Raw genomic sequence first — 22,577 nt, 5'->3', positions numbered from 1 at the left:
TTTTCATAGGCCCACAGTATTTTCTTAGTGATGGGCTTCCAGCCCACTGAATTACAATTCTGTGACCATTCATTATATTTTCAAGGACTGTGCTGTGGACTATGGAGGGTAATGAGGTGGACAAAATATGTTTTTGCCCTCTAGGAGAGAATGAGATCGCTACACAAAATTGGAGTACATTAAGAGACACTAGAAAAATCCACAGAAAGATTTGTGGGGCTTCAAGGGGTGTGAACGATGGTAGTACATTTGGTGACAGTTATCAGGGAGACCTTCATGGAAGAGGAAACTTTGAGTTAAACATAGTATGGTACAGAATTTGGATAGTCAGATTCAGAGATAAAGGAGAAAACAGTTCAAATTTTGATAGCCTAGGTGCTCTGAAACATTCTCAGACTATGAGTTTGGTACTTGATGAATCTGGATAAATATGCATCAATAAGTATAATTCCATTTCCAACGTGTGGGGTTTTTCCTCCATACTATCAAGCAGTTCTCTCCCACGAACTGGGCATTTGGCAGTTCAACTCAACTCTGACACTGTATACCTGGAGATAGCTTCAGATTACACAAGGTAAGGGTTCAGTCCTAAGAGACTGTCCCTTCAGACACCAGTGGCAAGTCCAGGTTGTCATCTCCGCTTCTGATCATAGATCAAAGGTTCCAGTGCCCCCTCCTTGGGTTTGATTAATTTGCTGGAGCAGTTTATAGAACTCAAACATTGTACTTAATATGTTACCAATTTATTGTAAGCGAGTATAATTTAGGAACAGCCAGATGGAAGAGATGCATAGATGGAGAGGTATGGGGAAGGGGGCATGAAGCTTCCATGCCCTCTCTGAGAGGAAGTCGCTCAGTCATGTCTGACTCTCTGCGACCCCATGGACTGTAGCCTACCAGGCTCCTCTGTCCATGGGATTTTCCAGGCAAGAGTACTGGAGTGGGTTGCCATTTCCTTCTCCAGGGGATCTTCCCGACCCAGGGATCAAACCTGGGTCTCCTGCATTGCAGGCAGATGCTTTACTATCTGAAGCCCCTAGATGGAAGAGATGCATAGAGGTAAAGGTATGGGGAAAGGGGCATAGAGCTTCCATGCCCTCTCTGAGAGGGCTACATGTGTTCATCAAACTGGAAATTCTCCAAATCATATCCTTTTGGCATTTTATGGAGGCTTCATTCATTGCAAGGCATGATTGATTAAATCATTGGCCATTGGTGACTGAGCTCAGTCTCCAGCCCCAATCCCCTTCCTGGTGTGGGAGGGTGGGACTAGAAGTTCCAACCCTTTCTAATCATGTGGTTGGTTCCTCTGGCAAACAGCCCCCATCCTTAGATGTCCTAAGAGCATTCCAAGGGTTACCTCATTAGTATAGCAATGGATACCTTCCTTGCTCTCCTAGGAAATTCTAAGTTTTAGGAACTCTGCCAGGAAACAGGGTCAAAGTCCAAATACGTATTTCTTATTATAAATTTCTTTGTAAAGCCAGTGTTCAGGGAAGGCAGTTATTTTGGTCCCATATGTGTCCCACACTCTCTTTGTTCTTTGTTTTTGACCCAGGTTTTCAATCTGCCTCATCCATCTTATTACTTATAAATATTTTTGTTCAATGATTGGTTTACAGCTTTGAAACTCAGAGGAATGGACTGGTGTTTATCTATGACATGTGCGGTTCTAATTATACCAACTTTGAGCTGGATCTTGGCAAGAAAGTCCTAAACTTGCTAAAGGTAAGGAAGGGCTGTGAGAGGACCCTTTCATCCCTCCTTCAATGGCTACTTTTTTCTATTCTTTGTGAGATTTAGGAATGATACCTGTAAATGATGACGAATATCTGCTTCCTCAGAATAAGAAACAGTCTTAAAAGTAAAGTGGGAGGAATTAAAATGCACAGGAACAATGAGTTGTAAAGGTGGGATGTCTCTTTCTCAGAGTTTTGTAGAATAAAAATTAATGAAGGCTAGGGATGGTCATTGTGAAAAATGTAACTTAGCCAGTGATTTTCAGTCTTTTTGTCTTAGTCTAGTCAGAACCATGTTTTCCATTGAAATTTAGTTCACAAAAGTATATGTACACTAACTCTACACATACATATAAAGTTATATACAGAGATAGTTTCTTATTCTCTTATCTCAAACTCTTAGGTCCATTATTTAATATTTTAAACTTTAAAAGATAACATGGTATGTATGTCACTCTAGTATCAGATATTTGTGCAATGAAATGTATTATTCATAATGAGTGGAGAAGAACAAAGGTTATAAATAGCCTATGAAATTTCAGGTCAGAGTTTGTTGCCACATGGATTTTTGCACCAAACTAACAATAGAAACTAGTGGTTTCAGAGATGTTTAGATTTTGGGATCCAAGGATACAGGTGTATAGATCTTTGTGTACATATTTATAAAACAAAAATGTTTCATAAAACAAGCTTTACCTTTACTCTGTACAGTCATTTTGATTATTCTAGTCTACATCATATTTTTAAAGTGTTAGTCATGACTTACTGAATTGATTTCAGGACCCACTGAGTGACAACCTGCAGTGGGAAAAACATTCATCTAGGAGTCTGTGTAGTCGTTGTTCTAGTACCTCACTAGAGAGTACTGTGGAACTGGATGTTTAGAAGTGTTTGTTTACTACTACAGCTTTACAGCAGAAATTATATAAAGAGAATATTATACTGCATGTTGTTCACTGGGACTTGCATTTTTACACTCATCACTGCTTTGCTAAAATTGCTAGTGTGGTTTGTAGCTGTTATTCATTCCTTTTTAATTGATGGTTGAAGGATTCATGCCTTTTAATTCCTCATCCATTGGTGAATATACCATTTTGTTTATCCACTTCTATTGATGGCTCCTTGGGTGGTTTTCTGATTTTTGCTATTAGTATTATGAACAGTGCTGCTGTGAACATTCTTATACATGTCTTCTGGTGCATGTGTGGAAGAATATCTCTAAGGCAGAATGTATTTCTATGCTTTATGTGCAAAGAAAGCATGTATGTTTAGACCGTTTTTCCCATTCCCAGTCTTCTCAGAACTAATTTCACCCTCTGGGGGTGATAACACCCCCACTGAAAATGCTCTAGAGTATACATCTAGGAGTAGAATTACTGGGTCATAAGGCCTGGGAGGATTCAGTTTTATAAGATAGTGTTTAATTGTTTTCCAAAATGGTTGTGCCTACCTGCCATGTGTAAATTTTCCACATCCTCTCCAATACATAGTAATGTCACACTTCTTAATTTTTCCCAATCAACAGGTATAAAATGGTATCTTGTGATATAACTCAAAATCTCTTTTATTAGTGAGATTAAGTATCTCTTCATATATTTATTGGCCATTTATGTTTTCTTCTGCACAGTGCCTATGTATGACTTTTACCTGTTTTCCTATCATCCATTTATATAGTTGTTTATGTGTTAGTACTAATCTCTTTGTGTGTATGTCAGGCTTCCCTGGTAGCTCAGAGGGTAAAGAATCTGCCTGCAGTGCAGGATACCTGGGTTCAATCCCTGGGTCAGAAACATCCCCTGGACGAGGGCATGGCAACCCACTCCAGTATTCTTGCCTGAAGAATCTCATGGATAGAGGAGCCTGGTGGACTACAGTCCATAGGGTTGCAAAGAGTCAGACACAACTGAGCAACTAACACACACACACACACACACACACTTGTATGTATGTACATACATATACATGTATATACATACATACACATGTATATACATATACATACATATACTCAGTTTATAGCTTGCTTTTTCACTTTTTGTAGAGTCCTTTTGACTAACAAAAGTTCTTCATTTTAATATGGTTAAATGTGTTTAATTTCTGCTTAATACATTTTGCATCATAAGTCCTTCCCTATTCCAAAGTCAGAAAAATAATATTAAATTTATTTTTTACTGCTCTACCACTGATTCCACCATGTGTATTAATTTTTTAATTAATTTTTTATTGTGATAAAATATACACTTATACACAATCTTGTGGTTACTGTTGTAACAATTTTGAGTGTACAGTTCAGTAGCATTAAGTACATTCACAATACAACCCATTACCACTATCCATTTTCAAAACTGTTCATCATCCTACACAGAAACTCTGCTCATTAAACAGTGTATCCCCACTCTGCCCCACAGTCCCCGGTAACCTCTCTTTTACTTTCTGTCTCTATGAATTTGCCTATTCTAGGTCCTCATGTAAATGGAATCATGCAATATTTGTCCTTTGTGTCTGTTTTATTTCACTTAGCCTAATATTTTTGAGATTCATCCGTATTGTAGCATGTATCAGAATTTCATTCCTTCTTAAGGCTGAATAATATTCTATCATATGAATATACCATGTGTTGTTAATCCATTCATCTGTCGAAGGACAGTTGGGTTGTTTCCACGTTTTTGCTGTTGTGAATGATGCTGCTATGGACATTGGTGTTACAGCATCTGTTTGAGTCCTTGCTTTCAATTTTTTGGCGTGTATGCCTACATGTGGAATTGTTAGATCATATAGTGATTCTACATTTAACTTTTTGAGGAGCTATTTTCTTTTAAAAGTTTAAAATTTTGTTTTTGTCATTTAAGACCTTAATCCATCTGGAGTTGATTTTCGAGTATGGTATGAGATGTAGGAATCTGACTTTTTTCCCATATGGATAGCTATTTTTTTTTTCCAGTTTTGCATACTAAATAGCCTCTCCCTTCCACAACATAGGCCTTTTACTTGTCAGGTTTAACAGAGTCACAATAACTTGGTAAGTTAATATATCATAGACAATTTAATTATCGAATCATCTTTGTGTATTATTCAGATTGTTTTCAGATTTAAATATGATTATGTTTGCTCTTTCTCTTAAATTATTTTAAGAAGATATTTCTGAGAGTTGGATTATTTGGCTAAATATTATGAATATTCTTGTCTTTCTCTTATACATCACTAGGTTACCCTCAATAAAAGTGGAAAAGAAATTTACATTGTCACCAACAAATAAGAGTATCTGTTTCCTTTAACTACCCCAGTACTGCACTCTATAATTTTTTTCCTTTTTTGAATATAGAATTTTAAAATAATAGTGTCCTTTTTTTGTTGTTTGAACTCCTTAAAAACATTATATCTTTTCTTCAAATGTTCTTTTGCTGTTTTTATGTCCTCCTTTATTTGCTGCAAAATAATGAAAATACTGTAGATGTTTTGTTATATAAATTCAGAGAGAATGAAATAAAAGTTTGGTTGCCTTAAAATCCATATATCTACATGTTCTCTTTAGTGACTTGTTGCTCCGTCATTGGAAATAGATAAAATTTTAAATACAGTCCCCTATGATCCTCATTCTTATGAAAGTTATAAATAGAAGTTTATCTTTAATGCACAGTCTCCCACTTTAGATTTCTATTCAGTGTGAATTAATTTCCAGTAGTTACTGTGGTGAGGATTTGGATGAAAATACAACACTAGAATAAAAGTATAAATAATCTTTGACTTTCTAAGTTGCTCTGAATAGATTTTCCCCATCTTGGTAACTTTCTTAGGAGTAATTCTTGTTTTAAATTTTAATATGTCATAACCTATTTTAGTTGCCATCATATAGATTCTTAACTATTGTTTTAGATGAACTATTTAAACCATACAGGGTGAAATTGACCTTTACTAGACAATGTGGAATTTGTTTAGTCCAAAGAATAAATGTTTACTTTTCTGATTGTGAAATACATGACTGGGACTTCCCTGGTGGTCCATTGGTTAAGAGTCTGCTGGCCAGTGCAGGGGACACAGGTTCGATCCCTGGTTCAGGAGGATTCCACATGCTGTGGGGAAACTAAGCCCGTGCACCGCGACTACTGAGCCAGCGCTCTAGACCCCGCACCACAACTAGAGAGTAGCCCCTGTGTGCTGCAGCTGGAGAGGCCCATAGGCTGCAGCAACGAAGAGCAAGTGCAGCCAAAAATAAAAATACATAAATGAGTGAGTTTAAAAAAGAGAAATACATGACTAAAAGTACATTAATTTTCAGAAAATTTATTAATGCAGACGCTTATAAAGTAATATTTGTTAACACGTACTGAATGTTTTGAATACAGTTCTAAATTCATGCTTTAAATTAATTAATCTTGATATCATTAATCCTCAGTTAATCCTGATATCATTCCTGTGAGTTGTGATGGCTATTACTATTATTGTACTCATTTTATAGATCTAGAAACTTAGGCGTAGAGAATACAAGAACTTGCTGAAGGTAATACAACTAATAAGTACAGAGCTGTTACTTATAATTCCACCCCTTGAAAATTATCAGTATAAAGAACTTAGGGTATGCACGTCCAAGCTTTTAAAATGTGTTCATGTGTATCTAGGTATGCATACATATGGGATGAGGACAATTTTTTTTTCTTTACAAGTGTGGCATATTATATTCAGCAGTTGTAATTTGTCATTTTTTTGCTTAACAGTGTATCTTTGTCATCTTTATATGTCAATATATACAGCTCTTGGCTCATTTTTTCCCTCACTTTTTTTAATGGCTGCACAGTTTTTGTTTTTTCTCTGTGCTGGGTCTTCGTTGCTGCGCGGGCTTCTCTAGTTGCAGCAGGTGGGGGCTACTCTTTGTTGTGATGTGTGGGCTTCTCATTGCTGTGACTTCTCTTGTTGCAGAGCACAGGCTCTAGGGCCTGGGGGGCTTCAGTATTTGCGGCATGCAGACTCACTAGTTGTGACACCTAGGCTTAACTGCTCCTCAGAATGTGGGATCTTCCTGGACCAGGGATTGAACCCATGTCCCCCTTCATTGGCCAGCTTCCCAGGTGACGCTAGTGGTAAAGAACCCAGTTGCTAATGCAGGAGACATAATGAGACATCAGTTCGATCCCTGGGTTGGAAAGATCCCCCGGACGAGGGCATGGCAACCCACTCCAGTATTCTTGCCTGGAGAATCTCATGGACAGAGGAGCTTGGTGGACTACAGTCCATGGCGTCACAAAGTCAGACATGACTGAAGTGACTTGGCAGCACCGCTGCATTGTCAGGCAGATTCTTAACCACTGGGAACACCAGAGAAGTCCCTTGCAAAAAGTGTTCCTGTTGTTGATATACCAAGCAGAAAAAATTAAGTTTATTCTATTTTTTTGTGTTGTTATACAGGCTTCAGTGAACATTGTTTTACATTTATTTTTGTATATTTGGTCAACTATTTCCTCAGGATAAATTTCTGTAAGCAGATATTTATGGTCAAAATGTAGGCACATTTAAAATTTGATAAATATTGCCAAGTAGTCCTCTAAAAACTTAGTTCAGATTTACGCTCCCATCAACATCCTTGTTTGCTAGATTCTCATCATCATTTATTATTTGGATTTTAATCATATTCATGTCTTTATTTGGTGTTTTTTATTACTGATGAACTTTAACTTATTTTCACGTTTAACATCAGTATTTCTTTAAAAAAAATTTTCTGCTTATATATTCTACCCATTTTTCTGTTGAAGTGTTTGTCTCATTGATTTGCAAGATTTGTTATTAAGAATATTAGGAGTGTTATTAAGTATGTGTTACCAGCATTTTTGCAGCTTATAATTTGCTCAACATGACAGTGTCTTGTAATAGTACTATGCTTTCTTAATTTTTCATTATAGTTTTAATATACTGTATTACATATTTTACATTTAATAATATTATGGACAAAATAATTTGTTTTCAAATAGCTGTCTTGGTGACATTTGTTAACTAATACACTTTTTTCCCTACGTACTTCGGGTAACATCTTTATCTTATACTAAATTTCCATATGGTAAGTGTATCTATATCTGGACTCCCTGTTCTATTGATCTAGGCATCCAGACCAACATATTCACTTTTTTAATTTATTGTAGCCTTATAATGAAGTTTAACATTTTATAGGATAAGCTTACCTGTATTCTTTTGTTTCTAAAAATTGTTTTGACCATTTTACACTTTTATTCTTTTCCATGCACTTTTGTGTGCTTTTATGTAAATTTTTACTGGTATATAACATGCATACTCGGAGAAGGCAATGGCACCTCACTCCAGTACTCTTGCCTGGACAATCCCATGGACGGAGAAGCCTGGTAGGCTGCAGTCCATGGGGTCGCGAAGAGTCGGACACGACTGAGTGACTTCACTTTCACTTTTCACTTTCATGCATTGGAGAAGGAAATGGCAACCCACTCCAGTGTTCTTGCCTGGAGAATCCCAGGGACAGGCGAGCCTGGTGGGCTTCCATCTATGGGGTTGCACAGAGTCGGACACGACTGAAGCGACTTAGCAGCAGCAGCAAAGTCATTCAGTCAAGTTCTGGTAGATAAGATACTTTGGGATTTAATTTGGATATAATGAATTAATTTAAGGAGAAATGACTTTACAGCCTCATCTTCACCTGTCCAGGAATGCTTTGTTTTATGGATTTTTTAAAGTCTTCTGTTATGTCTTTCAATAAAATTTAAAAACGACGTGTCTTACATGTTTCTTGTGATGTATATTCTTAGGCTAAAAAATGTACATGTATATATGTATAAACATAGTAAACTCCAGGGATAAATCATCTTTTTTGTAAGACCAGTATCATACAGGGAGAGAGATGGTGCTTTGGTGTACAAATGCTATTATAAACCAGAGGCTTTTTACCATTATACTTTTATGGTGATTATTATTTATAGGGTGGCTGATTTTCTCATATTTATCTTTCATATTTTAAAATGTTATTACAATACTTTAAAATACTATTATATAGCTGGGAATAATTTCTTCCCAGTAGAAGGACAATATTACTCGTTATCCCTGCCTTTGAGCAGGGCTGAAATGTTGAGAAACTAAATGAAACAAAGAGCTGTGGCTTAAAAAGAAATAATTTTTAATTCTTATGCCTTGTGCAGATCAGGGTGTCTCCTTTCTTTTAGACCTCATTTGTCTTCATGCCCAGGAGATCATATAGATTGACTGAGTGAATGAATATATAAATAGATGAAGAGATGAGTGGAAAATGATTATAAACACACAGATATCAATAAAAAGGAAAGAGTATGTTCATTTTACTTGTGATCTAATTGTTCCTTAAAGTTTTAATAATTAGAACGTAAGGATGGATACATGTATGCTGACAAGAAAAGTCAGAGTAGTTTTGATCTGTAAAGCTTATATTGACAAGAACATAATATTGTTACTTTTTTGTTTTATTTGTTTCATAAATAAGAGTTTCTTTGAAAATGTGGTGTTGTACTGACAATAAAAATCATAGAGAACTCACGTGATCAGGGAAATATAATCACAGAAAAAAAAGCTAAGGAGATATCCATCTGTTTCCTTTGAGATTCCTCTTTCAGATCTGCAGGGAGACTTGAGAATCTTTAGGGTATATCTTACTTACTAATGTAACCAAAAGTTCTGAAGTCGTTCTCAGTCGTTAAATGGATCCAGATCAAATAACTCAAAGCCCATGCATTTCAATGTGTGGATTTCAGCATACTCACCTATAATTTCTTAGGTGTCCCAGGCTGAACTTTTGCCCCCATCTATGTCTCCATAATATGATTACTTTGAGTGGTAAATCAGCTTTTAATTTCTTTTTTTAAACTTTATTGAACTGTAGTTGATTTATAATGCTGTGTTAGTTTCAGGTGTACAGCAAAGTGAATCAGTTACATGTTTTATATATAGTATTGTGTTTATGTCAATCCCAATCTCCCAATTTATCCCTCCCTCACTCTTATCCCCTAGTAACCGTAAGTTTGTTTTCTATATTCATGGCTCTACTTCTGTTTTGTGAATAAGTTCATTTGTACCCGTTTTTTTTTTTTTTTTTTAAGATTTCCACATGTAAGTGATATATTTGTCTTTGTGTCTGGCTTCACTCAGTATGAGAATCTCTTGGTCCATCTATGTTGCTGCAAATGGCATTATTTTATTCTTTTTAATGGCTGAGTAATATTCCATTGTATATATGTATCACATCTTTATCCATTCCTCTGTTGATGGACTTTTAGGTTGCTTTCATTTCTTTCTTTTTAACTACTTTTTCTTTAGCCACTAAATGAAATCTGAATTAGGCTGTAGACTCCCCCTGCTGGGTAAGAATGGTGAAAAGAGCAGAAAACCTAAATTTTGGATTTAAACAATCAAAGGTCCCACTAGGCACTGTTGAAGTGCCCTAATTGGTATATTTAAATCCTTGTATGTATTCTCCACAGGGCTTCCCTGGTGGCTCAGATGGTAAAGAATCTGCCTGCAATGCAGGAGACCCGGGTTTGATCCCTGGGTCAGGAAGATCTCCTGGAGAAAGGAATGGCAACCCACGCCAGTATTTTTGCTGAGAGAATTCTATGGACAGAGGAGTCTAGTAGGCTGAAGTCATAGGGTCACAAAGAGTCAGACACAACTGAGTGACTAACACACACATGTATCCTCCACAGGGAGCTTTTCCAGCTCGTTTGAAGAAAGTGCTGATTGTGGGAGCACCCATATGGTTCCGAGTGCCCTATTCCATCATCAGCCTCCTTCTGAAGGATAAAGTTCGGGAGAGGGTAAGGCAAGCTAACTTTATTTTATTTGGAGGTGGGATAGATACAGTTCCATCTCTGCTGTTGAAACTTGCCAATTAATTCTCTACCTTCAAAAGCCTTCCTGGCTTGTCTCTCTTCCTGCTTCTTTCTGTTAGTGTGTTCACTAACATTTTCTGCTTTATTCTTTACTCAGCTCAGTACAGGCTGCCTTTTTAACTGTACTACAAGTTCCTTGAAGTTTGGACCTGGACATAATTTGGGCACTTCCCCTCTATATAGTACCTTGCATGCAGCTAGTATCAAAGAAATGTGTCCCATGAGTAACTTAGAGATAGCTACCACTTCCCAAATTTAGACTTGTACAGCTTCTAATATAATTACATCAATTGAGCTGGTATTTGATTTTGTTCAACTGGAAGTATCACTCAGTCCCTTTGACCACCAGGGTGGTAAAGGAGAATCTCAGACTCTTTTTACTCCTGGCGTTTTCTCTTAAAACAGCTTGTTGCTTCCTAACTTCAAAAGTGTTGTCTAACATCATCTTAATTCTATTATCATTCCCCGAATATTCCATGACAGAAAGATTATGGTTTCAGTCATTCACTCATTCATTTCTCACCCTTAAAAGAAAGGTTATAAGAAACATTGATATACTAAAATAAGATAATAATGTAAAATATTATCAGAGTATTTTTTTTTTTTAATATGAGATTATATGAATACTAACAATACAGATCTTTGTAGCTGAGGCAACTTGGGTTGGAGGGAAAAAACTAAAGATATTTGGTTTTGTAGAAGCTTAGGGACTTAGTGACCCCAGAGTAGGAGAGGTACTCTCCCAGGTGACTCTTTGAGAAGACTCCTTGGGCAAGTTCTTAACGCTTGAATTTTATACAAGTATATACATGTATGTATAAGCTCAAAATATATTGAGCACCTTTACAGTCCAGGTTCTGAGCCCTGAGAATTAAAACTTGAGTGACATGGCCCTTACTCTTGTGGAGCTCATGGTTGTGAAAGGGGACAAGACATGTTCAGAGGACTGTGGCTCTACAGGAACACAGAGAATATTGCCTTGGACAGTCAGGGAAGGCTTCTCAGAAGAGGTGAGCTATAAGCTGGCCCTTGAAGAGGCCACAGAGAAAAAGAAGGCATTCTAGGAAGAAGCAGCAGCAAGCAAGGCAAACGTCCCATTCCACACAGATTTCAAAAAGAACCAACTAGGCTAATTTGGTCCAATATGGCTGTGTCCACTATGGCAGCAAAGAGAGGAATTGAGTATTACAGTTACTTCTCTAGCATTTTTCCTGGGCTTCCCTGCCTCTGGGTGGCTGATCTTGTCTTGCTTTCATTTAGAAATTTATTTTTGAGAACATCCATACCAAGCTGTGAGTAAAGGACAAGCTAACAGGCTTAGAGTTGGTTACCTTAGTATGGGGTTGACAAAAACAACCACTTGCTGTGCATTCTTAGTAGTCAAAAAGGCCAGGACCCACATGAGATGGAACTGGAAAGCCTTGTATAAAGTAGAAAGCCTTGGTTCTCTATACCTACCTTTATGTTTATAACAGGGCCCCTAATTCCAGGAATGAATTTGATATACATTGTGGGAAATCAAACCTTTCCTGGGAAATTCCTGGGATTTCAATGTTAAACAAATGAAATTGCATTTACATCTTTTCTAAGTATACCAGGTGTTTCAAGCCAATTCACATGGTTCTCTCTGACCTTCCAGATTCAGATATTGAAGACGTCTGAGGTCACCCAGCACCTGCCCAGAGAGTGCCTCCCAGAAAACCTGGGTGGATATGTCAAAATTGACCTCGCCACTTGGAATTTCCAGTTTCTATCCCAGATGAATGGCCACCCAGATCCGTTCGATGAGATCATCCTGTTCTCCCTCCCTCCGGCCTTAGACTGGGACTCAGTGCATGTCCCAGACCCCCATGCCATGACCATCCAGGAGTTGATGGACTATGTTAGCACCAGGCAGAAGCGGGGGATATACGAGGAGTATGAAGACATCCGTCGTGAGAACCCAGTTGGTACTTTCCACTGTTCCATGTAAGTAGGGAAGGTTTGGTCCAGCGATCACTTTCCAAGATGCTTGTGACACGCGTTGGTACACCTTCCACACCTCACTTCCTTAAGAGAGTCTCTTCCTTAGGTTAAGGAGCACCACTTTCACTTAGATCATGGTTTCTCTCATCCAGAAAGAGGCACCTCTTGGCGCTTGTTGCCAACAGCATATGCTGTGAAGTTTCTGAAGGTCTTTGGTAACAATGGAGAAACTGTGTACTAAAGGATGCATTTTTTGTTGTTTTCCTGATATGCAAGTGCTTTTAGGGAAAAAAAAAAAAGTAGAGGCCTAAAAGGTAGGCTGTTGATTCTTGTTCTGAGTGTGATCTCTGGTCCTTGCTTTTGGGTAGCTTCTGCCTGGAGCGTTTATAGTGTTACATTACTTTCTGAGGAGGAGTACTGGTCCATTTAAAATAACCCACAGTCAGTAAGAGAGAAGAGTTGCCTCTTAAGAATTTAACCTGTGGGATTTTCCTTCTGCCTAAATTCTATAACTGGTTTGTAACTTACTTGATAACTATTGTTGGCAGTAGAGCACAGATCATTTCTCTTACTGCTGCTGTCATTTATCTTAATATGTTTTCATTGGCTGCAGCAAAACTTCTTTTCCTCCAAGTTTTGAGATCTGTTTGTTGAAAATTAAGAAAGCTGTCTCCAGTGGGTCTCAGGCTCAAGTTCCAGCTTAGCAAAAAATATCCTCTGTGACTTACCCAAGTTATTTCCCTACTTTATACCTCAGTGTTCCTGTTTGTAACATTTTATGTTAGACTCACTGATATCCACTGATTATTTTATAGCTTAAATGTGTTAGGAATCTGTGAGTACCTCTCTCCCCTTGTAATTCCTCTCTAGCTTAGTCAGCGTGCTGTAAAAAAGGTATGCAAAGAGTGAGGAAAGAGAGAGAAGGAAAAAGAAAGAGAAAAATAACGAGTTAGGAAACAGATAAGGAAGGTAAGAGAGAAGAAGCAATTGAGAAAAAAAATCAATAAGCAAAACAAGAATGCAAAGAAAAATAAGGGACAAAGAGAGAGAGAGAAAGCAGAGCGTGTATCGTGTGGGGAGCGTGTTCTTCCCTACCAGTTCTAGACCCCTGTATTTGTCCAGTCTTTTTCCCAGCCAGAGCAGAGGGTGCACCCTTGTTCTGGGAATTCCTGACCCTGCTCTGATGCTTCTGCTGAGGGGTCCGTAAGGTGTCATTTCTACCATGGTTCCCCTTCACCACATTAAAAAAGTGTGTTTGGATTGTCCTCTTTGCATCATCCAAGTCAGCTATTATGTTATAATCAGAGAATATACCCCAATCTTATGGAAGAATTCCTAATCTTGCCTCTCTGTTTATTGAATGAATGAAAACGTCCTACTTCAGGAGTTAGAAACAAGAATCCTCAACATCTTGAGGCCTGTGTCTTACAGCCAGTTCCAGTAGAACTACTTACACAGAACAAACTGTTTTCCTTGGAATTCTAGGTTAAGAAGTAGGTATCAGAGTATTCACTGCAGTCCAGGATGCCCATGGACTGTGAGACTTTAGCTTTCTTTTCCTCTACATCATTTTTTCAAAGGATTTTTTTTATTTGTTATTTTATGTAAAGGATTTTTTTATAAATAAAAATTTAATTTTTATTATGAGAAAATTATAGATTCAAAGATCATGAACACCCTTTCCACAGCTATCCCATGATAACATCTTCCAGAAGCTTTGTATAGTATCACAACTGGGATATTGATAAGTAAGTAAGTGAAAGTTGCTCAGTCGCGTCTGACTCTTTGCAACCCCACGGACTATACAGTCCGTGGAATTCTCCAGGCCAGAATACTGGAGTGGGTAGCCATTCCCTTCTCCAGGAGATCTTCCCAACCCAGGGATCAAACCCAGGTCTCCCACATTGTAGGTCCACCAATATTATTCAGATTTCCCCAGTTTTTGTTTGTGTTTGTGTATTTAGTTCTTTGCAATTTTTATCACTCAGGTAGGTTTGTGTATACAAAACCACAGTCAAGATACAGAATTCTGTAACCATATACCTCTCCATTTCTATCCCTCCCCATCCCTAACCCCTTTAACTACTAATCAGTTTTCCATTACTATAATTTTGTCATTTCAAGAATGTTATATAGATGGAATCATATTGTATATAGACTTTTGGGATTGCCTTTTTTCACTCAGTATAATTCTCTGGAGTTTCACCCAAGTTGTTATTTGTATCAAGTTTGTTCCTTTTTATTGCTGAATAATATTCCATGATATGAATGAACCACAGTGTAAACTGTTAACCAATTAACCACTTATAACCACTTACCGGTTGAAGGATGTCTGGGTTGTTTCCAGTTTCTAGCTATTACGAGTAAAGCTGCTGTGAACATTTACGTCTAGGTCCTGTGTAAAAATAAGTTTCTGTTTCTCTGGGATAAATGGCTAAGGGTGGAATTGCTAGGTTATATGTTAACTAAGTGTTTAGTTTTATGAAAAACTGTCCAGCTGTTCTCCAGAGTGGATATATTCTTCAGTATTCCCCCCAGCAATATGTGAATGGGCTGTTTCTTTTTTTTAAATATGTATTATTTCTTTATTTGACTCTGCTGGGTCTCTGACCTTCATTGTGGCTTATGGGATTCTTAGTTGCAGCATGTGGGCTTCAGTTCCCTGACCAGGGACCAAACCCGGGCCACCTGCATTGGGAGCGTGGAGTCTTAGCTGCTGGACTACCAGGAAAGTCCCAGAATGGTCCGTTTTCTTTGCATGCTCACTAGTGTTCAGTGTTGTCACTTTTTTTTTATTTCAGCTGTTCTGATAGGTATGTAACGATATCCCTAAGTTAAAATTAAAATTGTGGTCTTAATTTACATTTTTCTACTAGCTAATGTTATTGAACATCTTTTCATGTGCTTATTTGCCATCTGTATATCCTCTTTGTAAAAATGTCTTTTGCCCATTTTCTATTTGTTTTTTTTTTTTTTAACTCTTAAGACTTGAGAGTTCTTTATGTTCTAGGTACTAGTTCTTTGTTGGATGCATAGTTTGAAAATATTTTATTCCAGTCTGTAGCTTTTCTTTTCATCCTCTTCTGGTTCTCTTGTGAAGCAGAAGTTTATTTTGATGAAGTTCCTTTAATCATTTTTTCCTCTTATGGATCGTGCTCTTGATGTCAAGCCTAAGAACACATTGCCTCGCCTTAGAATCCAAAGATTTTTCTACTTTTTTCCCCTAAAATTTTTATAGTTTATGTTTTACATTTAATTTAAATCTGTGATCCATTTTGAATTAGTTTTTTGTGTAAGGTTTAGTTTGGTGTTCAGATTTTTTCCCTATAGATATCTAATTGCTCCAGCACCATTGGTCGGAAAGAGTATTCCTTCTTCTGTTGAATTGTTCTTGGAACTTTGTAAAATATCAGCTGGGTTTATTTGTGTGGGAAGATTCCTCTAAGAATATAACATGACTAACAACTATTTCTTAGCACCAAGAATTAATAACTGGCAGTTTTTAGTATTTTGTTGTATTTGCTTCATCTTTTTATATAAAAGAAAGAATTAATTGTAAAGTTGAAATCCCTTCTAATCCTCACCATCAGTTCTCATTCCTTAGAAGCAATCACTAGCATGAATGTGGTATGTTTCCTTCCAGATCATTATGTTTAAACCCTTACATATACATTCATACCCATAAATAATATAGAGTATTACTTTATGTGGGTGGTCTTTGTAAATTTTTTTTGCTTTTAATCAATATATATGCAGATGACTTTTTCAGAAGCAAATAATACCAAAGAAAAAAAGTAATGAATGACAAACAGCAGTCTCCTGCCTTACCCTCAGTTCCACTCCCATTGTCATCCATTTTCAACTTTTGCAGTTGTTTCTTTATTTCAGTTTGTTTCATCTCTTTCAGGTCTCCAGGAAACCTAGAGAAGAACCGCTATGGGGATGTACCCTGCCTGGACCAAACTAGAGTGAAGCTGACGAAACGAAGCGGCCACACTCAGGTAGAAAGATAAATGTCTTTCAGGAGCACTGGGGGAAATGTAAGCCTCTTTCAAAGTGAAGCTTACTAATACTGTAGTAGAAAGAACATGAACTCTAAGCCAGAGAGAGAAGGTTTGAGTTTTAGATTACATACTAGTCTGTTACCATATGAAAGTCCTTTTATGCCCATCTCACAGTACTAAGTGGAAATTAAATGAAATACTTTATGTACATGCTGATAGCCCAAAGTCTGGTATATTACTATAGGTACTCGATAAATTATTTCTCCTTTTACTCTTTAGTTGTAAAGTCATAGATATGTCATCTACTTTACTGGTGAGGGTATATGCATCAATACCAGGTGACTCATTATAACCTCTGATTTTTCCATCTAGAAGATCTGACAAAAATTTCAGACAACTAGTGTATGCATGGGGTTCCCTGGTGGCTCAGATGGTAAAGAATCTGCCTACAATGTGGGAAACCTGTGTTCGATCCCTGGGTTGGGAAGATCCCCTGGAGGAGGGCATGGCAACCCACTTCAGTATTGTTGCCTAGAGAATAACCATGGACAGGGGAGCTTGGTGGGCTACAGTTCGTGGGGTCGCAAAGAGTTGGACATGACTGAGTGACTAGGCACAAAAGAGATGAATTGGCCAAATGCCTATATTATTTAGTATTGATTCAATCATATCTGTACATATTAAAAATCACATATATTTACTAGGGATATTTAGTGAAAATGTTATTCAGACTCTTCATATACATCTTTAACATCCATTTCTTTTTGTCCTTATTTGAGCTACTTTTTGAGTCAGTCTAACACAATTTTCCAGAATACATATTTTTATTTCCTTTTTTAAGTGTATTGTCACTGGAAAATTTATTCTAAATCAGAAAAAATCTATAAGTATAACATTAGCACAGTTTTTTCTTTTCTTTCATCCTGTATCTCATGCATCTTCTATAGCATAATCATTTACTTACTTCTTTTTAAAGTCCTCTTTAGTATGACTTGTTTACAGCAACATCCAAAACTTAGAATTTTGAGGTCAGCAATTAAATAGGTGTTATATTTCTTCTTTTTTCCTTCTGATACAACAGTTCTGTTTGGTGACCTCTATACACATCAAAAAACAGCATTGATTGAGGTTCCTGTTCACAGTAAAGGAGTTTAAATAGTGCCCCTTAACGTAACACACAGTATAAGGACTTGTTATATCCCTCCTCCTTTTTCTGGAGGATAATTCTTAGGAAAATCATTGCCTTATATTTGGGGGGATATATGATACAAGAGTCAGGACCATGGGATCATGGTTTTAATCTCTTTGACCCTACTGTTTCAATTCATAAGCTGAATTCATAACCCTGTCTAGGATCCTTACAAAGTGTTTTCCTGCAGTGGTATTAGCTGAGAGTCTGCCTGATTGAAGGCAAATTCATCATTATTACTGAGTTTTGTTTTAGTTGAATTGAGGCTCTAGAGTCAGAGATATCTGAATGTATCTGTCTTGTTGACTGCTCTGTCTCCAAGACCTAGAACAGTGCCTGTCATGTATCAGACATTCAGTAAATTATTTGTGAGTGAAAGAGTGAACCCCAGTGTACCAGGAGACTATTCTAGTCATCGTGTAATTAATTTGAAGATCATCACTTGAGTTAATACTCCCTCTCTATACTACAAATATTGGCAGAGGCTTTTTCCCACAGTAAGTGGAGGAGTCAGGTTTGTTAGTGAATTGTTTAGCAGATTTATATATACCTGGAATTATATTATATTTCTGTTGAACCTGGCCCATAATGTGTGTGCTGCTTTGGTTCTTCCTGCTATTTCAGTTTGCCCCCAAGTCTGCGCTTTATGTCTGAGTTCATTTTCAGTTTTTAATATCTAACGATTTTTCTGAAATTGCTGGTTTTAATTCCCAGTGCTCTCAGAGACAAGGGTGCTAAAAACTGGTATCCTTAGTTACAAAGAAATAAGTCTCCTTTAAAGAAGTGCCATTTCTTTTCAAAGCATGAAGGTAACTCCAAGAGTGACAGCTTATATATTACTTATACAGTAGTGTTGATTGACATGTACCAGCTAAATCATTCGTACTTTTCTATGCCTTCTCACCTGGGCCCTTTAGGGTCCCATCTGAGTGTGCCAGGCAGAACAGAGGATGGGCTTTGGCTGACTGTGGGTGAGGCCTGGATTAAGAAGCCTGGTTGGGGTGAGTGAGACTTTTAGCTTGCTGGGTCCACTGCATATGTTCCATTAGCTTAGTGAAGGTGTCCAAATCAGGGTAGAGCACTAGTATTAATAATATGAGGTCACTACCAGTTGCTGTGGGAGAAGAAAAGAGCAGGAAACTCTTGACTAAATAATCAGTGGGAGGATAAGTTGGTAGACTGACTATCTAATGGACATGCATCCAAATAACATGGGTTTGACCATGAGATGGAGATGTTTTCTTTTTGTGGTTGAGCCATGCAGCTTGCATGATCTTAGTTCCCTGATCAGGGATTGAACCCAGCTCACATCAATTAAAGCCCTAGGTCCTAATCACTGGACCACCCAGGGAATTCCTCAGAGATGTTTTATCTGGGGGTACTGACAGTTCAGACTGTCCTCCAAGTGTTGGAACCAGTGGCAAAGGGTTGATGGGGAGTCGTTTTGATCTTTCTAGACTAGAGTGGAGTATGAGTTTTCCCTAGTTTCCTGTTGAAACGTCTTTACTTTTGCCTTGTAACCCTTCATGTCCTCTAATATCCATCCATCCTAGCTGCTGGATACTCTCAACTAGTTATATTGTGACTTGAGGCTGTAGCTGCATCCGTTTGGCTTTTTTATCAGCTTGGACTAAATAGTGTTGACAGAGATATTGTGAGGAGGTAGAATGAAAACAATGAAAATTTAAGCCTATTTAGTTTCCCTGATGGCTAATGATGTAAATAGACGGCAGACATTGGGAGATGGGAGAAGGCCCGCAGAAGAGAGTGCATCACGAGCTGTTCACTGAGATTCTTCTGAAGGTGTGTGGCTTTTGCTTTGTGTTAATTTAGGCAGTAACAGAGCCTGGTTGTTTGGCCCATGCTGTTGATGGTTCTAGGTGTGAGGTGTAGCTTTCTTCCTTCTCCAGTCACACTTTTCCTTTTGCGTGTCACCACGTGGGTGGGATGTTCCTGCTCAGGTTGCTTGGCTTGCCTCCCTTCTGGGTTTGGTTCTGAGCTGCAGTGCTGCAGTCCTAAGGGACTTTTTTTTTTTTTTTTTTAAATAGCTTTACTGAGATATAATACACACACCATACGGTTCACTCTTTTAAAGTGTACAAGTCGTTGGTTTTTAATATATTCTCAGAGTTGTGCAAATATCACCACAATCAACTTTAGAACATTTTTATCACCTAAAAGAGAAACTCACCTTGGTAGTCACTCGCCATCTCCCCCAAACACATCTATTCTTTGTGTACTCTTTTTGCCTTTTGTGGACATTTCACATAGTCATACAATATATGACCCTTTGTGTCTGGTTTCTCTCACTTAGCACTTTTTCAAGGTTCATTCATATTGTAGTTATGTATCAGTATTTCACTCTTTTTTATTACTGAATAATATTCTATTGTGTGTGTATACACACACACACACACCACATTTAAAAAAATATTTCTTATTCATTTGTTTATTTTTGGTTGTGGTGGGTCTTTGTTGCTGTACTCAGGCCTTCTCTAGTTTCAGCAAGCAGGGGCTACTCTCTAGTTGCAGCACACAGGCTTCTCATTGCAGTGGTTTCTCTTGTGTGGAGCATGGGCTCAGTAGTTGTGGCACATGGGCTTAGTTGTCCCGTGGCATGTGGGAGCTTTCCAGACCAGGGATCGAACCCATGGTCCCCTACATTGGCAGGTGAATTCTTTACCACTGGACCACCAGGGAAATCCCTACACCACATTTTATTTTTCCGTTCCATTAGCTGATAAACAATTGAGTTGTTTCTATTTTTTTGGCTACTATCAATGATGCTGCTGTGAATATTTGTATACGAGTTTTTTATGTAGATCTATGTTTCACTTCTCTAGGGATTAGAATTGCCAGGTCATATGGTAGCTCTGTATTTAACCTTTTGAGGAAATGCCAGACTGTTTTCTAAAGTGACTGCACCATTTTATATTACCACTAGTGATATATGAGGATTCCAGCTTCTTCACATCTTTGCCAGTATTCGTTATTATCTTTTACCTGTAGCCATTCTAGTTGGTGTGAAGTGTTATCTCATTGTGGATTTGATTTGCATTTCTCTGATGACTAATGATGTTGAGCAACTTTTCAGGTACACATTGGCCATTTGTATATTCTCTTCGAGAAATGGCTATTCTGATTCTTTGCCCATTTTAAAATTGAGTTGTCTTTTTACTGTTTGTGAGAATTCTTTATATAGTCTAGCTACAAATCCCTTATAAAATGTGTGCATTCTGTGGGTTGTTTTTTCACTTTCTTGATGGTGTCCTTTGAAGCACAGTTTTCTATTTTACTGTAGTTCGATTTATCTGTTTTTTTCTTTTGTTGCTTGTACTTTTGATGTCATATCTAAGGAGGCTTTGCCTAACCCAAGGTCACAAACATTTATTACTATGTTTTTGTCTAAGAGTTTTATAGTTTTAGCTCTTTCATTAGGTCTGCAGTTGATTTGGAGTTAGGGTTTATTTTTTTGCTGTGCTGTGTGGCCTACAGAATCTTAATTCCCTAACCAGGGATTGAACCAAGCCCACAGCAGAGAAAGCTCAGAGTTCTAACCACTGGACTGCCAGGGAATTCCCTGGAGTTAGGTTTTTGTGTATGATGTGAGAAGAGGGTAGGCTTGATTTTTCTGCACGTGGATACCCAGTTGTTGCAGTAACATTTATGCAGGTGAGGTTTTGAATTACTCCTTTCACTCCTTCACTGCCTGACAATAAGAGAAAATCCATACCTTGAGTTTTATTTACCTAATACATCATTTTCCTACCCAATTGGTATATTCCACACAACCGCAATGATATTTCCTTTTTATCATTAGACAGATTACATCAATGCCAGTTTCATGGATGGCTACAAGCAGAAGAATGCTTACATTGGTACACAAGGTAAGTTAGTCTGCTGTTCACAAATTGATTTTGTACCATCTACCTGTGATTGTACCAGGGGATAGCATAATTTTTAAAGGAAATGGTAACTTGAGGTGATGTTACAGCCTCTAGATGTTGTGAAAGTGAAAGTTGCTCAATCATGTCCGACTCTTTGTGACCCCATGGACTATAAAGTCCATGGAATTCTCTAGGCCAGAATACTGGAGTGGGTGGCCTTTCCCTTCTCTAGATCTTGGCCTTTCATAAAGATTGAGGGTTCTTAAAGAATGCAGATGAGAAGTGTAGAGTTTCTTTAGCAGGTGTGCTTAGAAACTCACTGCATAGAGATAAACTAGAGATTTGAACACACAACATTACTACAAGTTTTTGAATTGAGTCTTAGTGTTGCCAACCCAGGGGAATGGACTTCAGAATTGACTGGCTAGCGAGATTCTCTTTATGTCGAGTAGGACATAAAGGAATGGCATTGGACTTCCCAGAGATTGAATTCAGTCTGTGAATGGGTGTTGCTGGCTTAAGAGACTTCTGCTGGTCTGTGTATCATTACAGAGTACACCAGTGGCCTCTAACATAGATAGTCTTTGCTAAGTCTGACAGTGAAGTATTGGGCTCTAGGAGGATTTCAGATGGAGTTTCTATTAATGCTCTTGTGGGCCCTAATACTAATTCTGACCTATTCTCTGCCATCTCAAGAATACCAGGTTTCCTTCAAAGAGTGTGGTAAGAAATCATAACATAGGAGAATAAGAGAGGCCATCATATGGATTTAAGGCCCTTGACCATTGTAGAGTATGGCCTGCAAGAGATCTGGCTGGTACCTCCTTAACCAAGTGATCACACTTAGTATCATCAATAATGATCAAACAGATATATGCCTCCTGTTCTGATACAATGAGAACTACACAACGTAACCTTTGTTGTAT

The 22,577-nt window shown here is 37.8% G+C and overlaps 1 protein-coding gene across 3 annotated transcripts in view; it reads left to right on the top strand.

Moving 5' to 3' along the window:
• Positions 1 to 22,577, top strand: part of PTPN9 (protein tyrosine phosphatase non-receptor type 9) — a 72,724-nt gene that overhangs the window by 41,212 nt on the left and 8,935 nt on the right. For all 3 annotated transcript variants that reach the window (XM_081550427.1, XM_081550429.1, XM_081550428.1), the window contains exons 5-9: positions 1,623 to 1,728; positions 10,421 to 10,531; positions 12,246 to 12,574; positions 16,479 to 16,572; positions 21,585 to 21,651. In XM_081550427.1, coding sequence (XP_081406553.1) covers positions 1,623 to 1,728; positions 10,421 to 10,531; positions 12,246 to 12,574; positions 16,479 to 16,572; positions 21,585 to 21,651 — 707 coding nt within the window. The remainder of the gene's footprint in view (positions 1 to 1,622; positions 1,729 to 10,420; positions 10,532 to 12,245; positions 12,575 to 16,478; positions 16,573 to 21,584; positions 21,652 to 22,577) is intronic.

The sequence above is a fragment of the Giraffa tippelskirchi genome, chromosome 12 (assembly GCF_054371585.1).
Source record: "Giraffa tippelskirchi isolate mGirTip1 chromosome 12, T2T-mGirTip1v1.2.pri, whole genome shotgun sequence".
NCBI lineage: Eukaryota > Metazoa > Chordata > Mammalia > Artiodactyla > Giraffidae > Giraffa > Giraffa tippelskirchi.
This window is presented reverse-complemented; position numbering and strand designations above follow the sequence as displayed.